This window comes from Notamacropus eugenii, chromosome 5 (assembly GCF_028372415.1).
Source record: "Notamacropus eugenii isolate mMacEug1 chromosome 5, mMacEug1.pri_v2, whole genome shotgun sequence".
Lineage (NCBI taxonomy): Eukaryota > Metazoa > Chordata > Mammalia > Diprotodontia > Macropodidae > Notamacropus > Notamacropus eugenii.
The window spans coordinates 226176262-226202089 of record NC_092876.1 but is presented as its reverse complement, the minus strand read 5'-3'; the positions used below and the strand labels follow the sequence as shown (position 1 = coordinate 226202089).

The following is a 25828-nucleotide window of genomic DNA, read 5'->3' as shown; positions in this document are numbered from 1 at the left end:
TTGGCATATTTTCCACCAAAAGTATATGCTGACCTACATTTCTTTACCTCCTTTTCATTCTGCATAGCCCCTTGGGTAAAACTGATATGAAATGATAGGAAACTGAATAGCAAGGGCATAGAAATAAGCTTTGCTTTGAAGAGGGAGAGAACTGAAAGAATGTCCCTTGAAAATGAAGAAAATACATGGAATCTACTTTTCAGTCTTCCACCATTATGCCTTTACAGCGTGGTCTGGTTAAATTATTTTCTTTTGAAGGATGGAATGGATACATTTGTTATGGGATAGTATAGGTTCAGAAGAATCACATTTTTAGCATTGTATTTGGCATTTCATTTTTTTCCCCGTTCTTCCCTAGATTTTGTAGGCACCAGTTGTCTTCTCAGAAAAAATACTCTGATGGAAAATAATATTTTACACAGACTCTGAGAAGGGAATAAGTGGGTTGTAGGTTAGGCTATGTCACCTAATGTTAGGCTGAGTGAGTGTCACCTTTATGGTGCCACTTTTTTCAAAGGCTATGACACAGTAACTAGTTTCAAATGATGGCAAAGACAGACAGGTAGTCAGATAGTAAGACAAGTTATCTTTGAAAAAAATCTTAAAGATTCCCGAATACAGTATGCCTGCCCACTTCAGTATGATCTAGCTGTTCCTCAAGTATAACACATACATAATATACATTATTGCATAAATATAGAGAATATATGGAGAATATATATAATATAGAGAGAATATATATAAAATATATAAATAAATATACAATATACATTATTGCATAAAGTAGGTTTTATATTAGAAGAATCTTTTGTAATCAAACTGCATAGTTTAAAACAACCCCACAGTGTTTAGAAAAAACAAAACAAAGCCTTCATTTCTGTTTAAGGTAATAAGAACTAGACAGCTCCTGGGGATTCTCCCAGCTCTGAATCTATGATGCTATAATCCCTAAATAGATGTCCAAATGAAAATAAGGTATACTTTTAAAGAGACAAAAGATTAATTTTATAAATTTAATGATTAACATTCAGTAAATATTTTCATGTACTTATTATGTGCAAGGCACTGTGGTTTTATCTGTATGACCAAAATTATTTATTTAAGTTTAGACAACTTGGCCATGAATTTATTGCTCTTTGGAATGATTTGTATACTGGTAGGGTGGGAGTCAGAAGCCTTGGGTTCAAGTTTTGCCACTCAAACATATTGGTGGTGGGACCTTGGACAAATCATTTCACCCCTCATGCAACTCTGAGATTATTAGTCTTAAACTAGTAGCCTGTCTTACACTGGTGGAGGGAGTTTTCTCACTTAGAGCTCCCTATACCAATGGAAAGATAGATTCAGCGCCCCGCTTCCTCAACCCATTCCCTCTATACAAATTATGGTATAAGCAAATGCAGAAAAAATCCAAGGTTTACAAGGAATTTGCATTGAGACACAAATTACCCAGGATATTCAGGCAAGATATTTGCACTTGTGCATAGACAGACTTCCTATCATTCATGACACCTTAACAATTTCGGGTAGATAGATAGATGATACAGATGATAGATAGGTGATAGATGACAAAGTAGATCTCATATCACATTTTCTCAAGAATCACAATGAGATCCTGCCCCACTCCCACCCCACAGTGTTTTCATTATTTATTGGGGAACTTAAAGTGGTGGCAATTCCATTTACATGGCTAATGGAATGGGACAGCCTAAGTGAATTTGTATTCACATTCATTCACAGTCCTCCCACACAATCCCCCCTCAGAGGCACACAGGCACAAAGGCAGGTAGAAACTAAATGCATCAGTAGTTACAGAGGTTTATGTTTGACATAGAATAAAATTATTTTTTTGATTATTCAAAGTAGCTGCATCTTAAAAAAATGAATTTCCTAAAACAGTGACATGAAGTCTTTAGATATCAGAATACAACAATTTCTTGTTTGATTAGACATTATTTTGATTTTAGGCACATTTCAAACAACAGAGCAAAATTTGTTTTGACAACAAGATTTCGTTGTCCATCCAATACAAGAAAAACTCAAAAGATCATTACAGTACATTCACTTTTAACTTAATTGTTGCAGAAAGTTTACAAAGAGAGAAAATGTGTAAAAAGAAAATGGCACTTTTCCTGTTTATTTTCGTATCATACAAGATATGAAATTAAATGTTTCTTAAGCCAATACTAGGATCCTGGAAAAAAAAAAATGTCACCATGCCCCAGCAGAGTGATAAAGAAAGAGAATCTGACCCTGAATGACCACCCCATACTGTGCTCTGTAAACATTTGACATAATTGTCCTTCACAACTTTAAATGATGCTCTTCTGTGTTTGTTCCTATTTAACACACACACACACACAATTACCAGGTCTCAATCATTACGGTGAAATTAAATCTTTCTATGTGCAATACAATTAAATTTACGTAAATATATATTTGTTCTCTGTATCCAAAACATCTTTCAATATCTTATACAAATAAAGCAGCAAACAGTAATCATTTCATGACTAGACATTATTTTTGTTACTTCACTTTTCTGCAACAAATCCGCCCCCCAACCCCAGCATCTATTACAGATGGAAGCAAACTGACAGAAGTGAGAATACTATTTTCTATTACCAATATTATCCCTGATGGCCTCATATGGTCTCAATTTATACTGACATAATAACTATACTTAGATCACTCTGTCTAGAAAAAAGCTTATTAAGTTACATATTTTAAAATTGAGGGAAGGGAGGGAAATTCCTAAAATGCTCTCATGATTACACACACACATACACACGTCTAGGCTTCTGGTCAATCTTATTTGTTCATTATACTGAAATACGTGCCTATAAGACTATTATATTTAAACACACTCATAAAGAGAGTCAGTTCAGTGACCTACAGCATTTATCATGGGTTATAATCACTTTGCAATCTAAGCAGATATGTCAAATGAAAAGCAAGTATCACAGGAAGTTTAACATGTTGAGCTCATAATAATAATACAGATTTTAAATTAGTTAAGAAAACTAGAAAGAATCAGAAAACCAAAAGAAAGACACAGAATTTTTAAACAACCAAATATGAAATTAAAAAACAACTTTCAACCCCAAAGTCTCAATTTTAGCAGAGCTTAATTTTTTTCTGGTACCTAAATTAGAGAAAACTCTATCAATTAACCCCAATCATATCAACAAAAATCTTGATCAAGAGGTAATTTTTTTTTTATTATTTATTCTGAAATATCCCCTAAGAGCTAGAGGAGCGGGGCTGGGATCTTTACCTACCTGTTCCTGCTACAAAGTAACAAACCTGGAGGCTTTTGAAAGGTGACATCACTGAGAGTGAAAACCCGATTCAATTTTTCATTCAAACAGTTACATCCGGACAAAATGCCATTCAAGAGCCCTAGCCATTGTGTTTCTAATTGCAAAAACCAGAACACGGTTTATGTGCATTTGATACCAAAACAATTCAGTCACAGCAGAAATCCCAGGACCCGTAACAGCTTCTAAGAGATGAGAAGTGTGGCTACTCCCATTCAAACCCGTGCCTATCACAGACACAAAATCAGGCACTGTGTGCAGTAATGCCTCACTGTACCTGTGTTCACGTTTCTACTACTGCCTAGGTCCTGGGCAGTCTTGGCTCTGGGCAGTCTTGGCTCTGGGCAGCCAAGGCCACTTCATTTAACTCCTCTCCTGCCTGCTAAAGATTGCTGCAAAACCGACTCCATTTCTTTTTCCATTTTTTCATTCAACTGTTCCAGTCTTCTACCAGCCCTGTGACCTCTGAACTCATTTCTGTCTCCCTCCCCTTCTGCAGTCAAAGCTACTGTGCCGCTCTCATTTGCATTAGGCTGGGGAAGGCCTGCCAGGAGCTGAAATGGAATGCTGGGTAAGAAACTGTAGAGCTGCGGTTCAGCCAGAATACCTGAATCACTGGAGAGCCTATAGAAAAAAAGGGGCACCCATTTTATGGGGCTGTCAAAAATCGTGCTTTCCCCTCATGTTGATTAAGGGATAAACGTTTTTAAATTCTTTATTTGCAGACCCCCTAGGATCACCCCCAAACAAAGTCTAGCTGTAGCAGCTGTGGTTTCCAAGGAAACCAAAATAGTCAAATACTTCATTTAAATACATGGGGTAGGCCGATTAAAATTCTCATCAACTTCTGTTTTTTTTTGGAAATGCAAGTAGCTAATTTTTTTCCTCTAAAAAATGAACAGCACTGTGGACAGAAATAATATTGTACATGAAGGATTTCTCTTGTGTTTTTGTTTTAAAAGGCCTGGTTTCATTCTGCTTCCTTCCACATTTCCTGGAATAAATGACTATCAGTTACTGTGCAAATATCATAAGCGGCTATTATAACAACATGCAAAATGTGTTTCAATGTGGAGGATAACATCAACCTAATATGTGTAGCATGAAAATAATTTCTAAAGCAAAAAAAGGCAAATGAAAATGAAACAATTTAAAGCCTACGCTATTTGTTGAAATTATACACTAATGAAGATGCAAGGTTAAGTTAAATTACCGTTAAGATAGCAAAATTCTAGGGACAAAAATGAGGACGCTTATCTGCCTTTGGAAATATGATTAAGACTGTTTTATTATCCACTGTGTCTCTCCTTCCTAGAGGTGGCAAAACCCCTATTTCATTGAACTTCTCAAATGCTTAGAGACCAAGAAAACAAGAAATGTGGTTATATTCTAGATATAGATTCTCATGGGCAAAAGTGTATTCATAAACACATTTTGCCCATCTTGATGGTGAATCAATGGGAAAATACCTTTCTCACATAATTAAATCATTTTTCCCTTTAAATTAAGCTAGTTTGTTTGAAGTTGTGGAGCAATTTATGTGAAACAAGGTTTTTATAATCGTTCTCATATTAAAAGATCTAGTAAATGATAAAAAATGTGCAACTGAAATTAACACAGTTAAAAGCTATACAGAGCAAACGTGTTGCTCTAATAGGCAGTTGGGGTCATAACATTTTCAAAATAATGCCTTAGGTTAATGGGGAAAATAGTAATTATTTTAAAAATCAAACATCCTATTGAAGGAAAACACTAAAAATATGTAATCTTTGATTTGTATAGCACCCGATTCCTTAGTAATCTAAACTAATAGCACCAGAATGTGACTTTATATGTGAATGTTATTTAAGCAATACATGTATAACATTATATATGTAATATGTATTAATTCCTGGAAAAAAATTTAATTTGAATCCTTTTCTCTGATCTCTATATTGCTATTGATTTCTGGACAGATTTTTTTAAAAATTCACACATGGATTTCATTTGTATTTACCTTCTAAATTTGTGATGCCTTAAATAACTTTTTTGGGGTATAGTATAATAATCTCTCTCTCTCTCCACACACACACACACACACACACACACACACACACACACACACACACATACACACACACACTTTTCTTCTATATTTTTTCCTAACAAATCTGATTACATCAACAATTTATCCAGTGTTGGATCGATTCATGTGTATCAGTCAGCCTATATGCTGCAAATATCTTACATGCAAAGTTTTTTTTTTTAGAATCAACATACAGCACTATCCTCATTTAAATTCAATCAAGCAAAAAAAGTGTTTGAACAATCTATAAAATAACTGACCTGTTCAAATTGTAGTAGTCCTAGTCCAAGCACTGTTTATTAATTAGAGTCCAAAATACATTGACTATCATTTTATAATATGTGCCATCATCACCGAAGACACTGTGTCTTCCTGGTTCCAGCGGAATCTTCTTAAATTTCCCAGCACTGTGTTTTATTGCTGGTACCATATGCTTTATTGTTCAGGGACAAGAGCTTCACTCTGCACAAAGACTCATTACCTACTGCTTGCTGAACAGCTTCAGTCTCACTGAGTCTGCCTACATGTGATCACATGGGAGTTTTGTCTGAGAGAACTAGGCATGCCACTGATTTCACTGTGTCTATGGATATTTTTATCAGCTGAGGTCTACTATGAGGAAGGCATAACAAATGCTTTAAGTCATTAATGCAGCACAAATTATGGAAATCCCTTCGCAACATTTTTTTATTATTACAGAAAACGTTTCAGCTGGAATTCAAAAGAAGTTAGCTAGATTTTATTTTAATAAGAGCCTTCATAATAGTTAAGGTGGGGGATGGGGGGGGTTATCATAATGCACTATACTGTTTCCTGCATTCTAAAAGCACTTCTATATTAATACAATAAAGGAATGCTGTTTGCACTCTTAAAGGGACTGCTGATATTTATTTTTGTAAAATGCTAAGCTTTCTAAAAATGCTTTTCATAAAAATTTCCTTAAAGAAAATCTTCATTAGCCAAGAGATTATGTATATGTATATCTACTGTATTCACACACATACACCTTATTTACAACTTTTGAGAAAACAGGTGATACTTTGTTTATTTTTTTATAAATAGATATAAGAACTACATGATTAATCAATAAAACTAAGGCTTCCAAAAAAAAGGCAATCCCACGAAGAATGATTGAATTTTAAAAGAAAACCTCATTTAATGATCTGACACATGGTTAATATCAGTTCTTAAAACTGCAGAGATTTATTTCAGACTGTCTATTTTCCTACCTCTACAAAGCATATGGCACTCCTGATCTGATTTCAATTTTAACAAGTGGTTTTCATGATGATTACCCAATATTTACAGAAACCTAGTGCTTCATAAATATTAAATTAACATCAAATTGTCTTTCTAAGCCCATAAAGGGTTAATTAAACTCGAGTTGTTTTCACAATTTTGAAAAATGGAATCACCAAACCAAAAGACAGTTTATTTAGTCACATTGCACTCAACAAAAATATTAATAAACAAATAACAAAACCATTCCTTATTCCTTTCAAAATCTCCCTAAATTGAATTGGTAATTGACAGCTTGTTGCTTATTAAGCTCAGCAAAAATCATGTGACAAACACAAGCTGAAGTGCAACAAAAGCTAGAGCCTCTACTTCTTAATGAGAATAAAAACCCAGCCAGCATCATGATTCAGGATCAAAGAACAAATTACCTCTGTGTTTAGTTAAGTAAAAAAGAGTCAGTCCTTTAACATACATTTGTAGGAGTGTTTATAAAGCAAGCAATAATTAATCCAGAAAAGAGTGATCTCAACTTGTTTAGACCTTAGGATTAGACCTTCCCATTAACATTAAATTGTTTTCTAGAATGTTATGCACAATTTGCGCACAAGATTTCAAGTATCATCTACATTTTTAATTTAAAAACATACAGAATAATCAAAGGATATTAACAGTAGTAACAACGCTATTGACTTTCTTTAAACTATTACTACTAAAGAATACAATTAATATTACAATGCCTATGCTTTATAATCCCTTCAATCTGTTTGAGGGGTTTTCTTCCTGATGCTGAGAAAAGTATTTTAAAATATTTTTAAATGCCACTACTTGTGTGTGTGTGTGTGTGTGTGTGTGTGTGTGTGTGCTCTCTCACCAAGGTATTTATATACATTATTTTTTTGTCCACCCCATACTAAAGCTGTTACAAAACCCTGTAGGCATTATTTGAAAAAAAATGATATTCCAAGCTTAATAGTATATCTGAGTTCTTAAAGACATATACATTCTGGCTAATATCAGTGATGATGTCATCATGCTAATGTACAGGGAAATAAACAAAAGGCAGCCATTTTTTTCCTACTGCAGCACTTCAAAAACAGTGACATGAAATGCTTGCCAAATGGAGGGAAATGATCAGCAGAAAACAAAGTTATTTCCAAGTTCTTGGGGCTGGTGTTGGAAAAAAATACATCTCTGTATAGTTTCCTTTATATTTGTGTGAATATTTTTATGTGACATTTGTGTGTGTGTGTGTGTAAGAAAAGAAATTAGCAATAAGAAAATAATACAGGTATTGAGAATATAAATCGGCTAGTAATGAAAACCAATTATCAAGGAAATATTTTTTCCACAAAGAGGAGATTACAGACAGCAATATTAACATTATAAATGGGAACAGTCAGTCTGTCAAATTCACTGATGTTGGAAAAGGTGTTTCAAGACAGGTAGCAAAGCATGCACCAAGAGCGAGAAGAAGCAGAGAAAATGATGAAACCATAATTCTCTTCCCAGTTCTAGCACTGACTCAGACAACTTTAGACAAGAAATCTCAACGTCTTTGTGCCAAAGTTTCTATATCTGTAAAACAGGAACACGAAATTGTTTGGAAAGTATGGCGTGGAAGCACAACTTAATAGATTCATCTTTTGGTATCTTCGTTCTCTTCAGTAGGGTGGGTCACCGTCATCAGTACTGAGGAAAAATATGTAAAACAAATCTGGAATCTGACCATTTTAAAGGAGTTTTAAAGTAGTTTACATGATTTTTACAAAAGCACTGTTCAACTGGCATAATAGGGTGATAGAGCAACAGATCCTGAAGGAAGCTTACAAATCATTTATTCCAAACCTTTAATTGTGCAGATAAGGAAACTGAGGCCCACTGACCACTTGACCAAAGTCGCACTTCCAGTTAGTGGTAGTGGCAAAGCTAACACTAAAATCTAAGTTGCTAGAGCTCTTTCTACTATGCGAGATGATTTTTTTTTAAAAATGCACATATGGAAAATTTGAAATTCAATTCAGGATATGATTTAACACAAATCTGCTAAATTAATGCAAGATTAGAGAAAATTACAAAATATTCATGATTCCAATCAAAATTCAGATACAGTATTTCAGCTACTCTGCAAGAGGACTGTAGCGGCATTTCTGATTCTCACATTACATAATGAACAACTGTTCATATTCTCTTATATAACAGTTTCATCAGCCAAGACTTCTTTAAATTTGAAATGAACAGAGAAACACAAGCTAACAGTTTAAGGAAGAAACTTCCAATTGAGACTAAAAGAACATTTTAAATGCAATTTATTATATTAAAAACATAAATTCACAAAAGATTTGTTCATCTCTTAGTATTGTCCCCTTTCTATTTCTTAAAGCCAAATCTTCTCACCTGTGGCAAGGAAACACCATAGTATAATTTTATTTCCTCTTTTGTACTTGCAGAAAATCAACTATGCCTGATACCAAACATGGGTAGTGAATCAGTCACAGACCTTTGGCAAATAGATGCTACCTCCCTCATTATACTAATTTGAGAATGTAAATTCTTTGAGGGCCCAGACTGTTTTACATTTTTCGACTTTATATTCTCAGTGTCTGGCATGTTTCCTTGTATGATAAGAATCATTTAACAAATGTTCATTGAACTGAACTGAATTGAGGAGGGTTTAGGTTAAATCAAGAAGTGACATAACATGTGCCTCTGGGATCCAAATTCGCAATTTAATTCAACCAAAAGGTAAATAAGCACCACCTGTGGTAAAGGAGAGGGCAGCTAAGAAGCACAGTGGATAGAGCTCTGGGCTTAGAGTCAGGAAGACTCATCTTTCTTAGTTCAAATCTGGTCTCAGACACTTACTAGCTGGGTGATCCTGGGCAAATTACTGAACCCTGTTTGCCTCATTTTCCTCAACTGTAAAATGAGCTGAAGAAGGAAATGGCAAGCCATTCCAGTATCATTACCAAGAAAACCCAAAAAGGGGTCACAGAGAGTTGGACAGGACTGAGAGGGACTTAACAACAAAAACAAATGGTAAAGGTGCCATGCTAAAGTGCTGACACAAAGATGAAAGTCCACATAGAAAGAGAGTGCCTTCAGGAAATTTACCAGGGAGCAATAGTGGAAGGAGTGTAGCATGCAATTTAAATAAATAGATATAATAGGTCAGTATAAAGTTTATTGGAGGGAAAAAGGGAAAAAGCCTGATAAACTATTCCAGGAAAGTTTGGGGAGAGGGAAATCACTGAAAGCTTCATGGAGGAAGCAGCACTGAATCTGAGCCATCAGGATAAGAAAAATGTATATTCTGAGTGCAAAAGATGTGAGTGTTCATCCTTCGCTGCCCAAGAAGACCATGCGATCAGAGAAGTGATGACATGACTTGCACTTGACTTTGTTTTGAGTGAGGGAGGGCTGTGGAGGTCACCAGCCTCACTTCTCCTCCAGAGCCATCTGAATCCAGTGACCAGATATTCATCAGGATGATTGGAGATGACCCAGGATGAGGCAGTTGGGGTTAAGTGACTTGCCCAAGGTCACACAGCTAGTGAGTGCCAAACAGCTAGGTGGTGCAGTGGATAGAGCACCAGTGCAGAGTCAGGAGGACCTGAGTTCAAATTTTACCTCAGATACTTGACACTCACTAGATGTGTGACCTTGGGCAAGTCATTTAACCCCAATTGCCTCCTCCTGGGTCATCTTCAGTCATCCTGATGAATATCTGCTCACTGGATTCATATGGCTCTGGAGGAGAAGTGAGGCTGGTGACCTCCACAGCCCTCCCTCACTCAAAACAAAGTCAAGTGCAAGTCATGAGTGCAAAAGGACAGGTTAGACAAATGCACAAAGGTGGGAGATGACAGCATGAGATTGGGGAAATTGTGGCTATTATATCGACTACATGGAGGAAAGTATATAAAATACATCTTTAAAGATAAGCTGTTGGTATTTATTCATGGGACCACACCTGACAAAATGAGATTCTCTTAGCACCCTCTCACACACCTCCCTTCCTTTGCCCTTTCACCCTTCTCCTTTAGTCTGATTCCCTTAGGATAATCCTGTGCTGATAATGAAGTCTAACAACCGCAAGATTAGCCAGCTCTAAAACCCTGGATTAATTCAAGTCTGTTCTCAAAGTGTAAGGGCAATCACAATATGTATGAGAAAAGGAGTACTTGTTTAGGTAGTCCACAAAAAGGAAAGATAGGATGTGTACAAGTTGTAGGGTGTTGGGACTGAAAGAGGGCAAAGACAGGGTGAGACTTGGCAGAGTTATGAAGAGAAAAAAATCTTGTACAAACACAAGTTATGCACAATCAAAACCTTTTTATTCACATTTGTATACCTGAGACTGATATTATAATCATTATAAAATAGTTTGTTAAATGTAATTGTAGATGTCACAGTTAGGTACTCCATAGGATTTCATTCACAGTCCCTCTGGGAATGAATAAATGAAAGGCACAAATTAATAGGAAATAGAGAAGATACATATAAGACACACAGGAACATGAATAAATTTATAAAATATGGATGAACATTAAGGATACACATATAATAGGATGAAGGGTCAGTTAATTTGAGATCTAAGTAGGGGGCAATCGAGGGTAGCAGTATTGGGAGAAGTCACCATCTGATCTCCCCTAAGGATATCGAATTTAGAGTTATAGGACATGAGTTTAAATCCTGACTCTGTCACTTATAGCTTAGGTGATCTTGGGCAAATAACCAACTTATCCTCACTGACCCTGACTTTCCTCATCTATAAAATAAGGAAGCTGGATCTCTAAGGTTCCTTCCAACTCTAAATCTGTGCTCATATTATAATCTCTTATCCTTATGTTGTTCAGTCATTTTCAGTCGTGTCTCACTCTTTGTGACTCCATTTGGGGTTTTCTAGGCAAATATATTGGAGTAGATTGCCATTTCCTTTTCCAGCTCATTTTACAGATGAGGAAACTGAGGCAGGTTAAGTGATTTGCCTGGGGCCACACAGCTACTAAGTGTCTAAAGCTGGATTTGAACTCAAAAAGAGTCTTCCTTGCTCCAAGTCCGGTGCTCTAGCTACTGCACTACCTTGTTCCTATTCTTGTCCTTATAGGAAGACTCCAGAGTATGACCTTGAGTAAGTCCCTTAAATTCTCAGTGTACCGGAAAATTCTCTAAGACTCTGGTTCTGAATTAGAAGAGTAAGATTAGTCTCTAGGAGTTCTAGAAATATTAAAATCATAGGTCTGGAACCAAAAACAAAAATACTTGATGGAAGAATTTGTATTTCTGATGTTCAGAGATGGTTTGGAACCAACTAAGGAAAAGGGGAAACAAGTACAAGGTGCTGCATTTGAGAAGACCTAGAGACCAGATTAGGATCATAGATAGTAGGTAGATTGGGAAGCATGCTGGAGTTGGAATCAAGAGAGAACAGGGCTTAAATTCTAACTCTGGTAAGTATTGTTACTGGGGTAGTTTGCCATTTCCTTTTCCAGCTCATTTTACAGATGAGAAAACTGAGGCAATCTGAAGCAAATGACTTGCCCAGGATCACGCAACTAGTAAATGTCTGATGCTGATTTGAACTGAGGAAAATGAGTCTTCTTGACTCAGTTTCCTCATCTGTAAAAAAGAGAAAGCCATTCCTGCAAATCTTACTTGAGAACTGCTGTGAAGAAAGCTCTCTGTAAAGCTTAAAGCAACATCTTAATGTAATTTCTTATTATCTGAGTAGCTCAGGAGGGCATGCCTCATCTGAACTTTAAGCTATGGGAAAAGACAAAGGATGATTACGGCACCTTGCTGAAGGCCTTTGAAATAAAGGACGAGGAGGATTCTTGATACAAAGGGAGGGCACTAACAGAGTGCCAAAGGGTTTTGTTGTTTTGGGTTTTTTTATAAAGAAAGGGTCATGGCCAAAGCAGCAAGAGGAGATGATTTTTATAGTAGCAGAAGATCAGTGGGAAGTTATGGGAGAGGCAGGAAGTCTGAAGAAAAAGTGGTTGAAATAGTTTAAGGCAAGGAACTACACAAAGGGTAGTGATTTTTAACATTAAAGAAAAAGGGAGCAGGTATCAGACATGTCACATTGAAAGATATGAGGGGGGTTAATTAGATGATCTTTAGTACCCTGCTAGGCCTAAAATCTTTTTTTTTTTAATTTAGCATCTGTGATGTAGAGAACACTAAACTAATCTTGTGACACTAACATAAGCAAAAAGCATTTTAACTTTCTGAACCTTATTATTTCCATCTATAAAATGGAGATTATCATCTCTGACACTGTAAAGGGCTTAATTCTGGGAAGGTAAATGAGAATATATGAAAAATATTGAACCAACTTGGATGGAAGTCCCAAAAGAATATTATTAGTAAGTAATGTTGTAATTAAAATGTTCCTTCAGTTTGATTCCTGACCTATTAAAGAAAAAGGAGTAGTAATAATGATCATGTTATTTGTGGCACCTGTCATGGTATTAAAGATAAATTTGGCTGCACTTACATTTCAGGTCAAATCAAAAAGCATTTATTAAGTGCTTTTGGATAAAGGCACAAAGCTTGTAGGAATCTGGTTAAAGAAGCTCTTCTCCCCAGAGTTTAGATGGAATAGACTCTCCACCAAAGTCCTCAGATCTCAAGAAGAGGTAGAAGAGTCCTGGATTTGGAGTCTGAGGTTTGGAGTCCTAGTTTCTTATTTGCTACCTGTGTGAGATTGAACTAAACACTAACTCTCTGGGCTCCATTTGTTAATTTAGAAAATGAAGCATTTGGATTATGGGATACCTAAGGATCCTTGCTCCTCTTAATCTTGTGATCTCAGAACATGCCAGCAGATTGCTAGCAGTTTCTACTAACTCAGAAAAAGGCTTCTTGTTTCAGAGAGTCCAGGAAGTTTAAAGAAGCTCATTATTGGCAGAAGGCTGACCACCACATGCTGAATTTTGGGGGACACAACTTGTAAAAATGGTCAGCTAAGTTCTTAAGGAAAGTAGCCCAGGCAATCTATAGCAATGTGAAAAAATACTCCAAATCACTAATAATTAGAAAAAATGTAAATTTAAGCAATTTTGAGGTTTTTACATCACACTAAACAAATTGGCAAAGTTGACAAAGATGGAAAATGACAAATGTTGAAAGGGCTTCAGAAAAATAGGCCCACTTGAGGCACTTTTGGTAGAGACATGAAGCTACTACTTACAAATTCTTTGACCCAGTGATACAACTACTAGTCATATGAACCAGAGTGATCAAAGAAATAGAAAAAGGAATGAAAAATATTTACAGCAGCTCTTTTCATAATAGGAAAGGGAATGAAACTTAAGGGCACATCTGCCTATCAGGAAATGGATAAACAAGTTATACTATAATAAGATAATGGAATATTACTGTATTTTAGGAAATTCAGAGAAATCTAGACTTTGGTGAACCTATTCAAAATAATGTGAGCTGAACTAGGAGAACAATTTATGCTACAATATCATTGTAAAAATAAACGATTTTTAAATATGTAAAAACCTTGACCAACACAATGATCAACTATGATTCCACAGGAGTAATGAAGATGGCTACCCACAGCCTAACAGAGAGATGACAAACTTAAGAGAATGAGGCACATAATTTTTAGACATGGCCAATATGGGAATTATTTTGCTTTACTATGTTTATTTGTTACAAGGGATTTCTGCCACCCAATCCCCTACACACACATAATAGGAAAAAGGAAGAGAAAAAATCCTTGATAATTAAAAAAAAAGTTTAAAGACTTCTAAGGTACAGAATGATTAGTATCTGCATCACTGGAAGGAATGCCTACATGGAAAAAAAAAAAAGGAGCATCTTTGGAAGCATTGGTTTCCAAATCAAGCTGAAATCAAACACCATCAGGCATTTTCTGATTCCTTAGCCCAGATTCCAATACTTTCCCCTTCAAAAATTACCTGATATTTATTTTGCATATTTTTCATGTATTCTTAAATACTCATATTTCCTCCACCTATAGTATGTAAGTTCCATTAAGGTAAAGACAATTTCAATTTTGTCTTTTGTATCCCCAGCACTTAGCACAATGCCTGCCATTCGGTAGGCACTGCGTAAATGCTCGTTGATTGGCTGACTGAAGTAGAGAATGGATACTTACAAAGAGTTTTCACTTTTTATTCAGTTGTTTGCCTCAAGAGCTCTGCTCTATAAGTAAAACTCAGTCCTTTAAATGTTAACATTCTATACTAGACAAATACTCCAGTACCATGGGAAAAAATTTCAAGAGGTTGAAAAAATGTCTCTGCCTTTCTCATGAGACTTCAAGAGGGAGAATATATTCCACTGAAGCTCATATTATGTTACTTGTATTTATGTTCCTTATGTTAGACAAATATAAATATTTTACATGTAGATTAAAATCAATGTCCTGATCAAGAAACCCACCCGCATTCTTTATATTCATCATGCAACATGACGAAACATAAGAAATAAATGAAATTCCTGCAGGCAAGTCTGCATATCAGCCTGATTCAGGAGCTCCCTATGGATGACAATCTATGATTTCTCTGACATGAAGAATGCTTTTTCCTACTTGTATCAGTGACAGTCTTTTCTTGACTGCATTCTTTTCCATTCCTTATTTTTTTTTTATCAAGGATTTAACTACTTCATCACATGTTTCTAGTACTTTTGGCTCAGTTTTTATAGGGAAAAGAAAGAAGTCACTTAACTTTATACTGAGTGATTTTGATCGTTAAACATCTCAATTGTTTGTCCTTATCCTTTCTATAAGGTGAAAATGGTTTATGTTGTGGTTAAGTAGTCATATAGGAATTAGTTCTATAACAGTTCTGTTAGCATATTAAAATGGCATTAAAAACCCAATTAGCTCTGAAAATAATAAAAACAAGAAGAATTATTTTGGTTATAGGGTCAAAAATAACATTTTGATGTGCTAACTCCCCCTAAAGAATAGCAGTTATGAACTAAGATAATTAAATCGCTTGCTAAAAAACGAAAATAGGAAGTCCGGGTTGTATTCAATAACTGATTCTCTGGTTATCTTTAACTGGGAATTATACAAACTATGGTAACTGCTGCTGTCTCTCACTGTACATTTTATCTCATAGGATATTCTGAAAATATTCTCAATTATCCAAACCTTTGATAACTGTATTAAAATTTTATATATAGCTACTGATATGAAATATAGTATATATGATATAAAATGTAGTACAATGGGTAGAAAGCCAATTTTGGAGTTTGACAATCCTAGATCAAATTTTTCCTCTAATAAAAATGAGCTAGATGACTTTGGGCAATTCACCTTTTTTCTTCACTCCCCAGGCAACTTTCTGAGCCTGCAAGTCCAAAGGAATGGGGGAATCTCCATCTATATAAAGAGACCTCTATGTTTTAGGTTCAGACCAGGAAAAGACTGCTATTATTATTCCCTAGGAATACACAGTTTGGAATCATCAGTTGAAACTGTACTTTTTGTGTGTCATTATGGTATATTTTGTATACTTGTAAAGGACAATTTTCATTTTTCACAGATTGTATAAGAGACAGCATGTTACAGCAGAATGAATAAGAGATTTGGAATCAGAGGCCCTGAGTTCAAATCCAAACTCTGCTACTACCTACCTATGGGACTTTGGGCAACTCATTTCTCCTTTCTGTACCTCACTTTCCTCATTTGTAAAATGAGAAAGTTGGATTTGTACATTCCCTTCCAGTTACAAAGGTCTAATCCTATACTGGTCCTCCATTGGATATACTAGATGGTCAGCCTTGGGCAAATTAATAATAGCCAGAATCTATATAATGGCTTGAGGTTGGCAAAGTGTTTTACAAACACGTATCTCATCCTCACAACAGCCCTGAGGGGTGCTCTAATTATCTTCATTTTACAAATGAGGGAACTGAGGGAGAGAGAGGTCAAATGACTTGTCCAGAGTAATACAACTAGTAAGTGAGTGAGTCCAGGTTTGAACTCAGGTGATCCTGACTCTAGGTCCTGTGTTAGAACTACTATTATGCCTAGCCAAAAATTCCCACAAAGAAAGTCATTTGAAGTGCTCCAAGGTAAAGGAAATTATGAGTCCTTCACATATTTATTATCGCTATAATATTCACATTACTACATATTCTCAATCCTATGGTGAATTATGTGGTGCTCACATTTTATGAAATATTAATTTGGTAAGATTTTAATTCATATTTCTCAAATAAAGTATCTTTAAAGTATGCTCAAATTCATCTTCCTCAACTTCCCTGAAATATTCTTTCATTTTAGTTCACTATATAGAAGCTATGGAACTACTCCTAGGATTTTATAGCAAGGTTAAGCATGACTCCAGAGCCACACTGTTGAAATTCTTCACAAAGCCTTATGTCTACAAGGCTCATGGTGACAAAGAAAATTGGACACTATTTCCACTCTAGAGAGTGGATCTGTAGCCCGGACACCACATTACTGTCATACTCTATCTATGAGGCTCCCAAAAGATAGTCTCTTCTTTCTTAGTTCAGCTTTTCATTAGTTGCCTTCCCAAATATCGCTTGTTCACAAATACCCACAGTGGAAAGTAAAGAAAGGGGGAGAGAGGTATAAAAGAAAATGTTATAGCTTGGATAACTCTTTCTGTCCTTGTTTGTTGGTCAGTCATATAAAAAATAAATACTTTTATTTGCATGAAGAAGGGAATGCATTTTCATTTTTTAAAAAAACATGTTGGAACCAGGAAGGGGTTGTTCAGTCACGTCAGACTCTTTGTGGCCCCACTGGGGGGTTTTCTTGGCAAAGATACTGAAGTGGTTTGTGGTTTCCTTCTCCATCTCATTTTTAAAGATGATGAGCTGAGGCCAACAGGGTTAAATGACTTGAGCAGGGTCACACAGCTTTCAAGTGTCTGAGGCCCTGATTTGAACTCAGGAAGATGAGTCTTACTGCCTGTAGGCCCAGTGATCCATCCACTGTGCCATTTATCTGCCCTAGGTAGGGGGAATAGGACAATAAAGATCAGAGAAACACCGAGGAAAAAACCCAGGTGAAACAATGGAGAAAGTATATAGCCCAGAAGAGAAAAAGAAGGTTAGGGGAAGGGGCGACTAAGTGGTTAAATGCTGCCTTTTTTTTCTTGCTAAGTGTACAGTGTGGTTCAAGAACAGCTGGGACATAAAAAAACAGAGGGGCTGGACTTTTCTCTCTGCAGTAGACAGTATCTAGACGTCTGGGGATAAGAATGCTTGACATTTCAGGGTTATGGAATGAAAAGCTACCATTGGTGACAGTTTCATTGTATTACTGACTTGTATACTTATCAGTCAATATATTAGAAGTGAGTAGTCTCCCCAACTAACAGAATATGGTGGCAAATTTTAGTCTGCATTGCCAACAAAAATATTTGGTCCTGTGAAGTGTTTTCCTGGTACATTGTGCCACCTGCAAAATAGCTGATTTTTTTCTTCTTTGTCTTTTTTGTCCATGTGTTTATAGAGCTCTGAGATAGCTGTCTCAAGGACTTTTGATAATGCTCATAGTCTGTTGAATTGCAAGGATCCCAGAGGACCAAAACCAGAGCTAAACACCAACTTCTATGTTCTTGTGTCCTTGAATATATTATAAAATATAAAAGAGATCAAATAAGACCAAGACTTTTTTACAAACTCGATTATTGATAAAAAAAAAAAAAAAGCTTCATACTGGATGGATTTGATTATCTTAACAAAACTGACCATTCCACAGATTATAGCAGGTCCTTAGTCCTGCTTCATTTTTCTAAAGGTCACAAATATTATTGTGGCCCCTTTTTCTTCCTCTTTCTTGTTGCAGAGTTATCATGTCCAAGAGGTAAAAGGGCCATCTAGTCCTACTTGTACCTGAAGAGAAATCCCCTCTACACCATGGCCAGGTGAGTATCCAGTCTTCATTTGAATACCCCTCCTCTGATCTCCCTCCCTTTGAAGTTTTATTCCTATAATTCATCAATTCAACCGTACACTGTCATTTACCCTTTAATTCTTTACCTCCTTGCCTTATTGCCACTCATCTCTTTTCAAACTGGAAACTCAGATTAGTCCTGGCAGTGTAGCAGCCTCCTCTGATCCTACTGGCACAGTGCTGAATCTCACTGGAGGAAGTCACAAGATCTTGTTGATTGGATCCACTACAAAATTATATTATCTATTCTTAACTGGTTTACCACCATTGTATAGCAATTTCTCTGCTCTTCCTTTATTGACTCTTTGTCAGGGAGGTTCTTAATCATTTTTGTGTGTCATGGACCTCTTTAGTAGTCTGGTAAAATCTGTGGACCCTTCCCAGATTAATGTTTTTAAGTAACTAAGGGAATGATAGATGTATTTTTTCCTATACAATTTAAGAGTCTCTGCTCAATCCCACTGTCACTCTTTCTCTCATCAGGATGACTGGATGAATATCAGGCCACTGGACCCAGATGGCTCAGGAGAAGACAGTGAGGTTGGTGACTTTGCACAGCCCTCCCTCACTCAAATCAGTCAACTGCAAGTCACATCTGGATGTCATGGTCCTCTTCAAGAACGAAGGACAAACACAACCTTTCTCTCGTTGATCTCTTTATCTACTGCTATTTTCCCTGATGCCCATAAGAACTAACATTTCCAAACCTTCATCATCCTTAAAAAAATCTTCACTTGATCGTACTATCCCTTCCAGGTTTTATTCTATATGTTTTCTCCAATTTATGGTCCAATTCCTTAAAAAAATGTCATATGCAAATCTTGCCTCCTCAGCCTTACCTCCCAGTCTTTTATTACCCTTTGCACTTTGACTTTCTACTCTACCATTTGATGAAAGCTATTCTATCCAAGATTATCAATCATCTTTCTTGATGCAGCATCAATGTTCGCCTTGACCTGGATGTTCTCTCACTTCTGTTGTTGAGTTTGGTTGGTTGGCTTTTGGTGACATGACTCTCTTTTGGTCCTCTCCTCCTACCTGTCTGACTGCTCATTCTAAGTCTCCTTTGCTGAGTTTATGATTCATATTATGTACTCCTGTCCCCAACTTTGAGTTGCCTGCAAGACTTTGTCTTTGTACCTCTTCTGTCTGCCTATTTCTCTGTCTCTTTCTGTCTGTCTGTCCCTCTCTATGTCTTGTTCTCTCTCTCGATGAATATCTGATCATTGGATCCAGATGGCTCTGGAGGAAAAGGTGAGGCTGATGACTTTGCACAGCCCTCCCTCCCTCAAAACAAAGCCCAATGCAATTCATGTCATCATTTCTCTGATGTCATAGTCTTCTTCAAAAATGACAGATGAACACAACAATTAAATAATTTATTAAGCTCCAGTTACATATCAGATACTGTGCTAAATAAAGGGAATAAAAATATAAGGAACAGTTCATCTACCACACCTGAGAAGTTTACCATTTAATGTAGTAGATAAATACATGCATTTGTATTTATACAATAAAAAAATATTTAAAGAGAAATAGCATTAGCAGATGGAAGGGCAATAAGGAAAGACTTCATGTAGTAAGTGGTTTTTTCTTTGTGTCTCAAAAAAAAGAGAAGAATCCTCTGAAGAAGTACATTCCAGGGATGGAGGACAGTCTATGGTAAGGTCCAGAGAAATTAGATGGAGTGTCAACTAGAAAGAACAGAGAGGTCAGCATGACTGAATCACAGTGTGAAGGAGGAGAGCTCAATGTACACTGAGACTGGAAAGATAGATTGGGCCCAGGTTGTGAAATGCTCTAAATACTAAACAGAGGAGTTTGTGTTTTATGCTATAGCTAAAAGGGAGCTACTGAAGGTTATTGAGTAGGAAAGTGACAGTCAAATCAGCACGTAAGGAAAATCACTTTGGCAGCTATTGGAGTGGGAAAAGATTTGAGGCAGGGAGATTAATTAAGAGGGTATTGTAATAGCATAGGTAAGAGGTGATGAAAGACTTCATTAAGATGTTGGATATTAAGAAGAGTTATATGTGAGAAATATTGTGCATATAGAAATGGAAAGATTTGACAACTGATTGAATATATGGGGTGATTGAGAGTGAGTTTTTTAGTTGAGAATAATGCCAAGGATTCTGAATTTGGGATACTGGGAGAATGGTAGTGGCTTCAATAGCTATGGGGAAGTTTGGAAAAGGGATGAGTTTTGGAAAAAGATCATGAATTCTATTTTCAACATATTAAATTTGACATGCCTCTGGAATCTCCAGTTCAATAGGCAGTTGATGATGCATAACTCAAGCTCACAGGAGAGAATAGGGCTGTATTTGTCTATGAGTCATCTCCATAGAGATCATAATTAAATCCACAAGCCAATAAAATCATCGAGAGAGTGAAGTTCAACTACCTACAGTTCATAGACTATCCTCTTCCTACCTTTGGAAATAAGGATGACACCTACCTTTCTCTCTGTCACTTGTGTCTCTCCCATTCTCCACAGTTTAAAAATGATCACTGACATCAGCTCAGTAACTATATATACCAATTCCTTCATCACTCTCTTTTTCATTTATTTCAGTCTGATCATCTGAACTCAATGAGGCCAGCTGGCAATTTTCTTATTATGTCATCCACTGCCTTAGGTTTCAATATTTTTGTTTTGTTTTTGTTCCTGTTTGTTTTTGCTATCCATAGCCCAAAGATTATCCTCCCTAATGGAGAAAACAAACACGAAATAAGGGCTGAGTAGTTCTATCTTCAATCCATGGTTCATTGTCACAGCCCTTTCCATGCTGGAAAAAAGGGCTCTTTTATTTTCTTTTTGTTTCACCATGCTGAAAAAAGGCCATTCTTTTGTTGTCCTAAGTATTCTTCACCAATTCCAACTCATTCCAAACTCTAGCATTGCTAACATTATTTATAAATGTACATCTTCTGATACCTATTCTTGCCTCTCTCTCTTATACACGCATACAAACAAAAGAAAATAAAAGTTTGTTACTGACTTCCCTATGCTTACACACCACCCTCTTTTAAACATGTTTCTCTCTTCACCTGATCCCATTCATCAGTCAATCAACAAACATTTATTAAGCTCTTACAAAGTGCCAAGCACTGTGCTAAGTGCTGGGGATAAAATTTAAAAGCAAAAAAAAATATTCTATGACCTCAAGCAGCTTACATAACTCTGTGACATTTAAATCACTGGTTCATTCATAGCAATTCCTTTAGGACTAAAGTCTAATTACCTTTGTTTTTTGTGTAAATAGTATTTTACTTTTTGCCAATAACATGTAAAGATAGTTTTCAACATTCATTTTTTATGAGATTTTGAGTTCCAAATTTTTCTCCTACCCTCCCTTCTTTCTCCATTCTTTCTCCTCCCCCCTCCCCAAGTCAGCAAACAATCTGATACAGATACATATTTAATCTGATTACCTTTAGATCCTAATTTCTTTTTGGTTATAGACATGTCATTAAAAGGTATGTACCAGACTAAGATTACTTGATTATCATCAACCAATATTTTCTAATGTGACATTTTATGAAAAATAGCATTTCTGGTAACAGAAGCTTTCTGTAAATGTATGACATCTAGAAGTAAAACTATTTCAAATAGGGTAAAATGCCCAAATGTCTCTATTACAAACAGAGAGAATTTTAGCTTTCTTTTTTTTAGTACTAATTGCAATGGATTCTATTTCTTTTATATAACAACAAAGAAGTACCTATTTAGAATGGAACTGACTAAGGAAAGCAACTCACTCAAACCTAAAACAGGTGGGCCAGAACAACTGATTTTCAAGCAGAAATCCATTGCTAGTTGGGTGTCTATCACTACTGTCTGTTTCTTACCTCTTTCAAAGGGAAGAACGTCCTGTTCCATCACAAACAGTAAGATTCCAGTTTAGTCTCAAAAAACAGAAAAATAAACCTTACTAAGGCTAGAAAGAAAGTATACGATGGTCTATGTTGAAACAATTTTAAAAAACATTAAGGATAAATTTAAGTAAGGTGGATTAAATGGAATTTTTGCATATGGGCAAACCAAGGAACATTCTGTTTTTAGTAACTTGGCAATTATGCTGCCAGAATAAAAATTCAGAAAAGCTGGAATTCATTTGGAATAATAGTAAGGACTTATCTCTATAGTACCTTAAAGTTTGCAAAAAATGCTTTAACTACCTTATGTTATTTGGGCCTCACAACAAACCTATGAAGTAGGTACCATATGGATTATCATGTTGGTCTTACCACTGAGGAAAATGAGAAATTAAGTGGTGGCCCATGTAATATCAAAGCAATATTTTAACCTAGGTCTTATTTGATGCCAAGTCCAATACTCTATTAACTATGCTATGCTAGAATAAGCAGAGAAATTCCTAACAAATGAATTTTTAAGGAAAAAAATGGTATATGGGAAGACCAGGAAAAGATTCTTTCCATTTTCGGCCTCCATTATAAAAAATATAATTAAGTATAACTTTGGGAAGAGGAAGTCTTCTCCTGCTATATTTGATTTATCCAGCACTTTGGTTTTATATATATATATACACACACACACACACACACACACACACACACACCACACACACACACACACACACACACATATATATAATGTTTTTTTTCTCAGTCCTTTTGTATGAACATTCAAAACTTTCATTTACCATCCTACCATACTCTTGTAAGGAGGAAATAAAGGAGCTAATACTACCCTCCCTTTTACTGATAGCATAACTAAGGCACAAAGATTTTATTACACTGTCTTGACAACATTTCTAAACTAGTATAACTAGAAAAGTACATTTGACAAGTATTTTGTCCTCAGGAACATAAGGAATTAAAATATTTACCTTTAGTATATGAAGTGAAGATAATATTTAAATTGCTATTTTCTAGCCCCGGATGTAGTCTGTGAATGTGGCCGACCCTAGCCATATATAAAAATCATATTTCCCCCTACTCTAATGTTGAAGCTTCAGCGGGCCAAATCGTATCAAGAGTACTATTGAGACAGTTTGAAGAGATTAACCACACTTCAGTAAAAGAGCAGATTGTGAGCCAAATGCATCAACTGGAAAAGCCTGGTTCTATATGAGGATTTATATTTTATGTTTGATCAACAAGTTAATGAAATGATTTGTGGATATTCTGAGATTTGGGGGTTGTCTTTTTTTCGTATCACTTTCATGCTAGGACAGAATGGTCAATGTGAGAAGGAGTGGGATGAATGTAGAAAATAACAATAGGAGGATAGTGAACAGGAATCATAGGATGGCCTTTGAAGAGAGAGAGAAAAGGAATAGGGGAGTGATAGAGAAGAGTGGCTATGGTTCTTTTATGGAGTAAGAGGACATAGGAAAAGATGGATGAGTAGAGAATGTTTTTAAATTGGGGGTGGTTTGTTAGGAAGAATTGGCCTGGGTGTCAAAGGGATGTGACTGCTCAATTCTTATATCTTCAAACTTTTGTTGGAGCAGATAGTTAGACGAGTTCTGTGACGTTAATGAGGGCTCCTAACCATTCTAATTTGAAAGTCCTTCTTTAAAGGATTTTCAAGGAAGTTTCCCATTCCTAGCAGTACCAACAAAAGAAAACTTGACCAATAAAATACAAGAGGTTCATATCTTCCCCTGGGGAAAGTGATAGAGACAGGGACCCCTGTCTCAGAGTCAAAGGTGATTAAAATGGGAATTGGAGAGTTTCTTTAAAAAGAGTATATCTGTGGGGCTTTATTCCAAAAGAAGCCAAAATAATGGGGGAAATAGAAGAAATGTAGATTTTTGACAATTCTCCTTTATTCTGTTATTATTTATCCATTATGTCTCTTAACGTTTGTGGTTATAACATCTTAATTTCCACTGTGTCCAGACTGAGTGATAATAATCAGGTAGTTTTCTTGCTTAATACAATTAATAGTTCTATCATTCCTCCCCTTCTCTCTCCTAACAACTTCTCTTTGATGGTGGATGACTCTAGGTCTTCTTCTGGAGCATAGTCTGTTGGTAAATTATAGTTTATTTTTTTTCCATGTTTAAAAAAAATGTCATTTTTCTCAACATTTAACTTGGGCTAATACACATATACACTGTTCCTTGAGAACATGTAAAAACAAAACATAGGATATTTAATAGAAAGCTCATCAAAATGTTGACTACATCTTCTTTCTTTTTCCTAACCTTTTGAGAGGAACCCAAACATCATGTGAAATATAACAACGGCTAATGTTGGTCTAAAGGTAGGCCCCATCCATGGAGAGGGATAATTGATGGCTTTTGCCTATGAGCCTGTTTCTTTTACCTCCAACGGATTGAGCTCTGTTCCTGCTCCCTGCTCTCCCAGTATCAGTGATTTATTGAAGATATCAAGGTTGTGAACAACAGAACCTCTGATAGTATTGAAAATACCTATAATCACCTATATAATCACCATCTCTTGAACTATAGATCCATGTCAATGGTTTTCCTTTTCTTTCTCCCTTCCTTTCCTTTTCTCCCTTCACAGTCTCTCTCTCTTTTTTCCTTCCCCTGCTCTCTAATGATCACTTATTTTTTTGCTGGATAATACACCTGCCTTCTGTGTTATAACAGACCAAACTTACTGTCTACGGAAGAAAGCATGAAGGGATAAACTAGGTGTTTACATGTAACATCTGTCCTCTTTACATCATATGCCCTATGCTCAGATCCTATCATTGGAAACCACATCTTACCAACAGTCACTTTTGAGTGTTCTTAGAAGCCATTGACATTTCAGTAGAATATTCATGATAAGAATGGTCTTACCGACATGAAAATCCTTATGTGTAGACACAGGTGCAGTTTCCTTTAGGAGTCAAAGGGTGAAGCAAAGATTTCTGGGGAGGCTAAATGGAACTGTGGTAGATAACTGAAGGCCTGCAAAGTTATGAAAGACTTGTACTTGCAAAGTCATAATAGACTGAGTAATGCATGACATCACTAGCACATTTATGTAAGTACTATTCTGTTGGAAATTCTACCCATCCTTTAAAGCTCAGCTCAAATGTTACTTTCTCTGCAGTGTCTTCCTTTGTCCCCACATTAGTAAAAACAAAAACAAACAAAAGAAAATCCTTCATTCTCTACCCTTGCTCCTGAACCTTATCTATAACACTTTGTTTTAGACATTCTTACCAAGTCTACATTATTTTGTATTATATTTGTTTGTATCTATGTCAAAACCCCCTACCAGACTGCCATGAGAAAAGTTCCTAATCCAAGCTTTGTTTCTCTTACTAGGAAATTAAATTGAACTGAATTA

The 25828-nt window shown here is 36.0% G+C and overlaps 1 protein-coding gene across 3 annotated transcripts in view; it reads right to left on the bottom strand.

Annotated features, from left to right (window-relative positions):
• CSRNP3 (cysteine and serine rich nuclear protein 3) overlaps positions 1-25453 on the bottom strand; it is a 141156-nt gene extending 115703 nt beyond the window's left edge. Inside the window, exons 1-2 of one of the 3 annotated variants that reach the window (XM_072612191.1) lie at positions 25333-25453; positions 22400-22456 (exon numbers count right to left, since the gene is read on the bottom strand). In XM_072612191.1, the coding sequence (XP_072468292.1) occupies positions 22400-22430 (31 nt within the window). In that variant the 5' untranslated portion in view covers positions 22431-22456; positions 25333-25453. Of the gene's footprint in view, positions 1-5642; positions 5907-22399; positions 22457-25332 lie in introns of those variants that run through there. The other 2 variants (XM_072612192.1, XM_072612193.1) reach the window with 2 other exon arrangements.
• Between the last annotated feature and the right edge of the window lie 375 nt (positions 25454-25828).